Source organism: Leopardus geoffroyi, chromosome B4, assembly GCF_018350155.1.
Source record: "Leopardus geoffroyi isolate Oge1 chromosome B4, O.geoffroyi_Oge1_pat1.0, whole genome shotgun sequence".
Classification (NCBI taxonomy): Eukaryota; Metazoa; Chordata; class Mammalia; order Carnivora; family Felidae; genus Leopardus; species Leopardus geoffroyi.
Genome location: NC_059341.1, coordinates 16,951,255 through 16,962,107, shown reverse-complemented (window position 1 = coordinate 16,962,107; position 10,853 = coordinate 16,951,255). Strand labels below are relative to the sequence as shown.

The 10,853-nt window shown below is 42.0% G+C and overlaps 1 protein-coding gene across 6 annotated transcripts in view; it reads right to left on the bottom strand.

The window, feature by feature from the left end:
• Window positions 1–10,853, bottom strand: part of CACNB2 (calcium voltage-gated channel auxiliary subunit beta 2) — a 390,684-nt gene that overhangs the window by 235,018 nt on the left and 144,813 nt on the right. The window contains exon 1 of one of the 6 annotated variants that reach the window (XM_045462681.1): window positions 267–9,804. The exons of the other annotated variants lie outside the window; for them this stretch is intronic. Within the exon in view, the coding sequence (XP_045318637.1) occupies window positions 267–347 (81 nt within the window). The 5' untranslated portion in view covers window positions 348–9,804. Of the gene's footprint in view, window positions 1–266; window positions 9,805–10,853 lie in introns of those variants that run through there. 6 annotated transcript variants of the gene reach the window in all.

Here is a 10,853-nt window from a genome sequence, read left to right as displayed (position 1 = left end):
GTGAATCCAACGCAACTTAAAAGTGGCAAAACGAACCAAGAGTTTACATGTGTTATAGTTCATATTTTAGCAAGCACACCTGTCATCGTCCATATTTTAGCAAGGCTTTTGCCAAAGGATTCCTAACACTAATAAAGACACTTCTACGCTTCTCTAAGGTGAACACTTTCTGAAAGTCTCCCAAACACTTCTACTAACAGGAAACCACGAGAGGTCTTTCAGTTTTCAAATTATATCTTAAGACATATAAAATCGTATCTACTTACCCAGGAGACATTTTTACCCTTAGGTGGTTTTAGCATGGCAACCTGCAGTATCGAGGTGGCCAAAACCAGTTTCACCAACATGGAAAATCCAACGGAGTATATTCCAAATGTCTTTGTTACCCAAATGCAAAAAGTTCCCTGGTTTGCCAGACACGGATGTCATAAGTAACAATGAAGATGACCTTCAGGTAACCCATTCTTCTTCTCAGGACTAAGCATGTGAACACACACATAACAGACCACTACTTTAATCACTCCGTATGTGGAGGCGGGAGCCGCAACATGTGTTATCTTCTCTACAGCCGCAAAAATCCGCAGTGGGCTACTTCCTTAAAAAAATAACACCTGAATCCATGTGGAAAAGTCCAAAATCACAGAGGAATTCCTCCCTCGGCTGCTGAAGTGCAATTCCCGGTTGCTCCCCAAGCTTTAATGGAAAGCGTGCCGGCGAGGGCTTGCAATCACTAGCAAGGGAAATAGTGAAAGTAAGCACTTAGGAGACCTTGCAAGGTTAGCTGCTGGTGGCATCCATTTTAGGAGGCGCCTGGCTCCAGGGCTGCCCAGAGGAGAAAGAGAATGCAGAGCTCAGTTTCAATAAATAATACATAGTCTCAGGTACAATGTGTACCTGTAAGTACCTTCTGCGCAGCCTCACGGAGGAACTGCTCTCTCCGCGGTCCCGGAGACTCACAGTGCACCTGTTGTGGCTAAAACTGCTCCGTGCAAAGGCTGGTCTCCTGACAACCAGCAACATTTGTTTATAAGGTAAGAAAAATAGAAGCCCCAGGGGGGAACAATTTAGAAGCCCCAGATGGAAGAGCGAGGCTGGAAATCAGTGTTGGCTCTCCTCCCTTTGTTTCTGTGTCCTTGCGTCCCTTTTCTTTTACCTCCTGTCAATCTAGATTAACCAAGCAGATCCAGGCTAAATTTTGCTACTATCAGTAGTGATTAGTGTGAGTTGATGAAATCGGATTATACAGGCGGACCTCTGCCTTCTCCCTCAGCAAGCCACACCAGGCGACTGGAACAACACCATGCTGTGGTCCTTCTCTTCACCAGACGGAAGCATTCTGGAAGGTTCTGCAGGAGGGAATCTGTGAGCAAGGGAAAACCTGGCCACCTGAAGCTGCACAGACACAAATGGAGGGGGAACAAACCATCTATTTCACTTTTTACTTTGTTTTTCTTCCAAATTCTAAATGTTCCCTCAGATTGAAAGTTAAATCACGATCAAAGAAATGCACAGCACTTTTTCCATTTCACTGAAAATTTTTTTCCTAGCAGACTGACCATCTTGGCCAAGAGATTGAGGTCACGGGAGACTACAGAAGGGGCTGGGAATCAGAAGTCCTTTTCCTGATCATCTACTACATGACCGGCATGGCCTAAGGGAATTTACATATACTCAGGTCCAAGCAATCCTGGAAGTAGGTATTAATATGAACACTTTACAAATGACGAATTAGGATTTAGAGATATTCAATACCTTTCAATGAGGACCCACTGAGCCAAAGCAATGCTTTCTAGACTTCTCTCTCTCTCTGAAATCAAATGGCATCTGGATTTTTTTCTTTGGGTCTTTTCCAATCTCGAAGAATTTATATATATGTATTTTTAAAGACCATATGTTTCCCTTAAGTGTCTAAGAATTCTGTGGAATTATGGTTCCTACTTATTTTGAAAATAATAATGTTCTATGGTTCCTCACAAGAAATACAGCTGTCCCTTGAACAACATGGCTTTGAACTGATCAGATCCACTTATACAGGGGTATTTTTTTTTTTTCAATACAGTACGGTACTATAAATGTCATTTCTCTTCCTTGCGATTTTCCTAACGATATGTTCTTTTCTCTAGCTTAGTTTCTTGTCAGAATACAGTCTACAATACATAGAACATACAAAAAATGTGGTAGTTGACTGTGTTATCCGTATGGCTTTCTGTCAACAGCACACAATTAGCAGCGAAGTCTGGGAGGTGTCAACGGTTACGTGCAGATTTTCAACTGTGTGGGTGGTTGGCTACCCTCACCCCCACATTATTCAAAGGTCAACTGTATCTTGGATTACATTTTTATAAAGTATAAAGCCACAAAGATGAGGGCTACAGTGAGCCACATGAAGATCAGTGCTACAGGCAAAGGGTCTAAATGACTGGTGATTCTGTGCTGTACATTCAACAGATTTAGTAATAAGAGCCAACATTTATTAAAATGTTCGATATGGTTAAGTATTTTACCATTTTTATCTTACTCAAAACAACAACAACCTCATCAAGTTGATTCCTCATGATTCTGGATGGTTTTGGTAGAGGCAGTATTAATCAATATTGAATTTTAAAATAAAATTATTTATTAAAATACACTAACAATGATTATTTTTTTAATGTTTATTTATTTTTGAGAGAGAGAGAGAGAGAGACAGAGCACACGCAGGGGAGGGACAGAGAGAGAGGGAGACACAGAATCTGAAAGCAGGCTCCAGGCTCCAAGCTGTCAGCACAGAGCCGGGTGCGGGGCTGGAACCCACAGACCGTGAGATCGTGAGCTGAGCCAAAGTCAGACGCTGAACCGACCGAGCCATCCACGTGCCCCAACAATTATTAAAATTTTAAATTATTCTGAAGATTTTATTTTCAAGTAATCTGTACCCCCAACGTGGGGCCTGAACTCACAACACCGAGATCAAGAGTCACACGCTCTACAGACTGAACCAGCCAGGCGCCCCCAAGTTTTAAATGGTTTAAAAGAAAAACCTGACATTACAATTACATGACCAACGTGAGCTGAATTTTCAACCAAGTCAAAATCAGAAAAAGATTTTAGATAGACATGAACATGGAGAAAACAAGGATTTTTGAAATAAGAGAAACTTCCTTTGAGTGTCTTGTGAGTCTGTGTGCGTGAGTAAATCGCATCTGGCTTATTATGCGATAAACCTCGTAAGGACATGGCTCATGTCTACTATATTCTTTTCTCTTCAGGGAATACAGTACTCACAGTTGCTCAATAACTGTTGTTGACTAATCGGGTACAATCCCACTATGAATTTTAAAACCGTGCTTTGAACATAATTTTCTTTTAGCATTTTCTGCAGTGTAATCGTGTTGAAAAATAGATAAAGCAACTTGGGACCTGATGTTTTGACTAAAACATGAATGCCAGCGATTACTTAGATCTGAATTTTTGGATTTTAAATTTTCTCACAATCATAAAGGGCTATCTGGCACAAGTTTACTGTTCTTACCGTGTAAAAAGTAAGACCAGACCATGTAACTCCAGTCATATTTAATCTCAGATCCTTCTAGAAATATTTGGCTTCGAACTACAACTAAACTTTTGGTCCCTGGAATTGTAATGGTCCGCTGTTGTTATCGGTTGAATTATATCCCCCCAAAAAGGTATGTTTAGGTTCTAACCCCCAGTACCTCACAACGTGACTTTATTTGGAAATAAATTCTTTATAGGGGTAATCAGTTAAAATGAGGTCATTAGGGGGGGCCCTAATCCAATGGGACTGGTGTCATTACTGGTGTCTATGCAAACGTGAACACAGAGACAGACATGCACAAAGGGAAGAAAAGGTGAAGACGCAGAAGACGGCCATGTGACTGGAGGATAATATCTACCAGCCAAGGAACATCAAGGATTGCCAGCAGACCCCAGAAGAGGTATTTGCTGGAAGAGGCAAAGAAGGATTCTCTCCTAGAGCCACAGAGAGAGAGCATGGCCCTACTGACACGTCCTTGGACACAGAGCCTCCAGACTGTAAGAATATATTTCCGTTGTTTTAAGCCACTGGCCTTTTGGTATTTAGAGCAGGCCTAGCAAACTAATACAGATGTCAATTCAATAATTCCTCCCTTCTTTTTCTTTTCAATGACTCTTTGGAGTATTCCAAACTTCTTCCATTAATTTCACTGTGGAACCTTAAAGGGAAAAAATGCCATACTTTATGTTTAAAACTTGAGTTTTAAAGTATACCTATATTATTTTATGTATTTGACTTACAATTTACATTAATTAAGAGGCTATCTGCACGTTTCACACATGAGGTCCCTTAACGTGGGGCTTTGGGAGCCCAAGGAGTCCATGAATGAATAAAATCTAGGGAGTTCATGAACTTGAATGGAAAATCACTGCATCTTCTTCTCAGTAATTCTGACTGAAATTTAGCATTTCTCTCAGTTATGAATGTTAGCAACAAACTAGAGTAGTATTAACAGCACCTGTGATGTCAGCCACGGGAATCACGCATATTTTCATGTCAGATTATAACTGTTTCAGGTATCTTGAAATATGTCCATCCTCTAGTTTATGATATATACGCTGTTATGTAGAGGAAACCTGCAATTTGCTTTGCAACTTACATTGCCATGGACAAAAACATTAGGATGATTTGATGATGCACCGATGGGTGGATAGATGCTTAGATGGACAGATATGTGATAAAGAAAGTATATGAAATGTTAATGGGAGAATCTAGGGAGTGAGTACATGGGTGTCTCTGTAAGATTCTTCCAAGATTGTTAGTACTGTTACGTAATCTACTAATAGGAAGTACATTTTTACCATATACATATTAGAGATTTGATTTCTAAAATATTTTGACAGCTACGACATCATATGATTAGTTTCCTTCGTAATTCTACAAATTTCACGTTACGCATTTAAAAATATTGCTCTAAGAAAGACTCCCTTGGGCTTTCCCAGACCACAAAAGGGCTTATGGCACAATAAATCTAAGAATTTCACCTATAACGTTATCATGAGAAAACTGATAAGCAGCAATATGATTCCACAAAGTTTATTTCAAAGGATCCACTTCGTGGTACGTAAAAGGTAAAAAACTGACATAGCGGCTGTGTGCCCAAGTAAAACCTTGCTGATATCTAAGAAATAATTGATTTATGTCCTGTGCCACTGAACTACTGATGCATAACAAACTGTCCCAAAACTTAGTGGCTTAGAACGATAATTTATTACGCGCCATGGTTCTGAGGGTTCCCTGGGCTCAGCTGGGTTGTTTCCCTTTGGAGACTCTGATGTGGTTATGGTCAGAGAGCTGCTGGGGCTGAGTCATCCGACAGCTTGACTAGTCTGGACACCCAAGATGCCTCACACACACGGCTGGCAGTTGATGCGGGCTGTCAGCCAGGACCTCAGCTAGGGCTGGTGACCAGAGCAAACTAGGTGACTTCTGCACGTGGCTCAAGCTTCTAATAGCATGCCACCTAGGTCCCAAGAGACACTATTCCAAGAGCAAGCATCCCAAGAAACCCTGCGGGGAGCTGCAAGGATTCTTATCTAACCTTGAAACAGCACACGGCATTACTGCCACAATGCTCTTCTCGTCAAAAGTGAGTAACGGCACCAGCCCAGATTCGGAGGGAATGAATGCTGTGTGAGGGCACGAGCACTGCGCATGTGGCTTATGGTGAGGGGAGACGGGCATCCATGGAGACCCGGAGAGGTTAAGGGACCAGGGCAATGCCCAGCTTTGACCCTCCAGGGTCTGATGCCTGCGCCCTCCCGCTTGGTCGGTCTCTTTCGGTTGTAACAAGAAAAGCCAACTAGCGCTGCCACACACGGAGGGGTCCGAAACAGGGTCCCAGACTCTCAACCCACCTCTGATTCCAGACACAGCTCTTACTTTAAGCCAGGCCATGCAACGTTCTACTCCTTGGCCCACAGTCTTAGATCCTGCAAACAGCCACTCAGCCTACCAGCGAACCCAGAAGTGAGGGGGAGCCCCTGTCCCTAGAGTCCACTCTCAATGAACAGGAATCAGAATAGGCCACAAATGCTCCCAACTGTTACCCTGAGAGTGGACAATTCTGGGAGGTTTTGGTACACTTCTCAGGAGGTCCCGGGGCACTCTAGACCCCTCGCCCAGAACCTTGATGATGTTCCTCTGTGTCGCTTTTTCTCCTCGCCTGTCTCCCAGACACCACCGGCCCAATAAACTGCTTGCACGGAGTCCCTGTCTCAGGCTCTTCCTTTGGGGAACAAGGCCTGTTATGATTAGATGCATCCACTCTATTCAGGAGAGAATGGAGTTCCAGACCCGTGAAGTTCCAAATCTGTGAGCGTTTCTTCTGAGGATCCACGAAGTGAGCCCCTACTGAAAGAGGTCCCTGGAGACTACTGAGGAGCTGAAGTGTTCACATCCAGGCCCTTTAGTTAGCTCACTAACTAGACTGTGATCCCTTGAGGATAAGTGCTTCCATTTTCAGAGCCGTGTCTCACATTACATCTAAATGCCTGGCATTTAACAGGTGCTCAATTAGCGCATCCCGATTAAGTAAGTGGTTCTCCCTGTTGAAAGTATTACCTCCTTATTCCAATCTATTAAAACTTCAAGTACTATTTTCCCTAGGGTATGCCCTGTAGGCTATCTTGTCTGCCTAAGCAGGGCTTTATCCTAAACTCCAACTACCCAACACTAATGACTGTTCTTTTGTATGGACACGTCTACACCTAATGATCCGATAGACTCAAGCAGAGATGGAGTAAGCATGGCAGAAAGAGCGCAGGTCCGGAGTCAAACAGCCCAGAGTTGAATTCTAACTCCTTTATTCATAAAATATGGAAACTGGAGCAAGGCAATTAACTTGGTCGGACCTGTTTCCTGATCCACATAGAGACTCCAGGGACAAATGGCTCGCAGAGCTTTGGGGAGCGTTGTATGAAACGAGATGTATAGCATGCAGATGGTCAAGCACACAGTGGCTCCGTACCTGGGATCTCCCTGCTCCCGGTTTCCTGCTTGGTCTTCATGAGGTACTTACTGTGTGATCGATGCATATGCCTGGGTGAGTCTTAGATTTCTCCTTTGTAACGGAAGGATAATTAACTTTCGTGTGTACCTAGTACGGCTGAGGCCAAAATCAAGTAAAATCATGCATGTGAAAGTTGCTTGAGAGTTACGAAAGTACTGACAGGTCGTGGAGGAGGTGAACAGGAGGCTGCCATGCAGTGCTGTATGTTCTGTGCACTGCACAAATGCCCTGGCCAAAAGGGCAGGTTAGCGGTGAAATCCAAAGAGGCCGCGTCTGCCTGTGGGGGGTGGCATTTTTCTCATTTGTCCGCTCAAAGACAGTCCCTTTTCTAACATGCACAGAGTGTCCGTGATGACTAGCAGAGGCCCTAAGAGGAATGAATAAAGGAGTATACACTCCTCAGATTCAAATCCTGGCCCTAGCATTTACTAGTTGTACAACTTTGGCCACAGTCCCTGTGTGCCTCAATTTCTTCATGTAAAAAGCAAAGGATTTTATATTACTCACAGGTTATGAGGATTAAATGAGAAGAGTACCTAGCACATAGTACGCAATAAGTCATTATTTTTTTAAATGTTTATTTTTTGAAAGAGAGACAGAGCGTGAGCAGGGGAGGGGCAGAGAGAGAGAGGCAGACACAGAATTTGAAGCAGGCTCCAGGCTCTGAGCTGTCAGCCCAGAGCCCCACATGGGGCTCAAACCCACGAACCTCAAGACCATGACCTGAGCCGAAGTCGGATGTTTAACCGAATGAGCCACCCAGGTGCCCCAATAAATGCTCATTGTTCATTATTCTTATTCTCTAAGTGTAACATTATAATCCAAATGAAGATGTGCTATTTGTGGGAAAATGACACACAGTATTAACGATTCAAAATAGCACTCAGATCTATTCAAAACCAAACTGTGTGTACATGTTTTTGCATGAGGCCAATTAGCAACGTATAAATTTTTCTTAATTTTTGACGAACATAATGGATAAATTGATGGACTCCTGAAACACACAGTTTATAAAAACTTGGCTCTAAGGATATGAAATGGCTTCAGAATTCATTCTCTTGCACAGGAAATTGTTTTTGCTGAAGCCAGAGGTATTAGAAACCATGACTTTGAAGAGCTCTGTACTTAGTTTAGATCAATCTGAATATTCATCTTTTTTTTTCAATTGTTACTTGTTAGTTTAAATCGAGGTTTTTGTCACTTACAAATAAATACCCAATTATTAAACAAGAATCTCCACTGCATTCATATTTTAGATATCAGGGAAAGAAAGCATCATGTGGGAAGGAAATAAAATCCACCTAGAATTATGGTACACTTGCTTATTTATTTATCCATCCAGCATATATTAAGCCTATTTTTGTGCCAGGGACTACGCCTTTCCAATATGAATATTTCTAACAGATTGCCTAAAATTCTGTCAATAAGTCATGATACTTCTGCCTATGACAATTTATCATCCTATGATGGGTTATCAACTAAATGCTGATCCTTGTTGGATTCATAATTCTTCAAGGGCAAGAACCACATTCATCATTTTAATATATACTACTATGACATATTATGTAGAAAAAAATGTTGGCTGAAATGATAATACAAATGTCTGCCAAGTAAACTTCAAAGACACATCCCAGCACAGCACACTGCAGTAATCTAACCCAGAGAGGACAAGGACATGGAAAATGTCATAAAACAATGACTTCCTAAAGCAAGGGTCTAACCACAGCTTCCTGTCCCTTTGGAGGGAGTCATCGACAATGACTGGTCACTGAATAATAGTCACAACACCATTTTCTGGCTCTTGATACTGAATATGGGGAGAGGAGAGGGGAGAGGGAACTGAGGGAGGTCATGGAGGCGGAGGGGGGGGGGCTATCTGAACTTCTTCCAGAAAGAACAGAACCATTTGTTTTTACCAGTTCTGGGACGGCTTTCAAAAACATGGCCAAAGCCATTCAGATTTCATTAATTTGGCCAACCAGCTAAATTAAAATGTCCTTGATAAGGATATATGTAGCGAGGATTCATGAGATTTACCAAGTATCCTCAATTTTAACCAAAACTTCCTAGAAATTAAAAAACAAACAACTATTTTCACGGGGGTGATTAACCCAAAATATGTCATGAAATGCCAAATGACTATCTTTGCTTATCTTAGCCATTTTCCAGCTATTAGCTGGAAATAGCTATTAGCTATTGGAGGGCAAATACAGTTTTGGTCTAAATAAATAATGTTTTATGAGTAAAAAGAGGAAAAATAAGAATCAGCATATTTAGGTTTCATTTCCTTTTCCCTCTCTCAACAGTGCCCATCACTGCGATTCTCATCCTTACATCACCTCATCTGGACAATAAGGAGACTGTGGTCTTCCCGAGTTTCCATACTGGAGTCCAGCTGCCTTGGCTTCAAGAGTCTTTCTTGCGTGTCCCCACTCACATCCACGTAGACTTATGATCATGAACATGGCAGCCTCTTACTTCTTACACATCAAATCTATACAGAAAGCCTGTGCCTCTTTGTATTCCTGTCTAGCCCTTGTATGATGAGGCTTATATTTAAGGTGTGTAGTCAGAGTAATATTAGGTGTAGCCACTTCCTTCTAATTAGATATATTGGTACACAAATCTTCATATGTTAGCAAGAAAAGATCCATTTGTGAATACTCACGGAAGCTACTCACTTAAATCCAAGATTTGAGCTGAAACTTACAGGCAAATACCCACATTATATTATAACTGGTTACATACAGGACACTGGTTCCCAGACCATTTCCCAGACCACGGGTAATCTACGTGAGGATTAATGGTTTGAGAATTCAAAAGCGGTACATTGTTTTAAAAATGAAGACGTTGTTTTATTCTAGACATATACTAGAAGTTCCTGGAGGAAGGGGACTCTTGGATTCATTTTGATGTCCCTCAGGAATAAAACCATATGGGGGCTCCTGGGTGGCTCAGTCAATTAAGCATCTGACTTCGGCTCAGGTCATGATCTCACAGTTTGTGAGTTCGAGCCCCGCGTCGGGCCCTGTGCTGACAGCTCAGGGCCTGAAGCCTGCTTCGGATTCTGTGTCTCCCTCTCTCACTGCCCTTCCCCTGCTCGCTCTCTCTCTCTCTCTCTCTCTCTCAAATTAATAAACATTAAAAAAATTAAAAAAAAAAAAAAGAATAACAGAATATCTAAAACGTGCCAGGCACTAAATACATATGGAATGAATAAACTTAAGCATGATTAAGCTAAAAATTATATATGTTTGCCTCTACAGTGCATGAGAAATCATGTTTTATCATTCTTGTTTTATGAACCTATGCAGATACATTTAATCTCCACTTTATACTGACTTGTCATGCATATCATTTAAGCTTAGGCTAACATCTGGTATTCACTCTGGTCTCCTCAGGTGATCATGTTTTCTCCTTGTTCTATTGGAGTTAGGACCACTTGGTTCAAATGAACGGAGATCACTAAAGTTCCCACATGTGGCAGGGCCTTGTTTAAAGGATACACATTTGCAGGAACTCAGAAAAACTGAAGAGTCAACTTCAGAAAGGCCGGGAACCATTTTTATTTTATTTATTTATTTTTTATTTTTAAAAAACTTTTCTTAATGTTTATTTATTTTTGGGAGAGAGAGAGAGACACACAGCGTGAGTAGGGGTGGAGCAGAGAGAGAGGGAGACACAGAATCTGAAGCAGGATCCAGGCCCTGAGCTGTCAGCATGGAGCCCGACACGGAGCTTGAACTCACTGTGAGATCACGACCTGAGCCAAAGTTGGCCACGTAAACGACTGAGCCACCCAGGCGC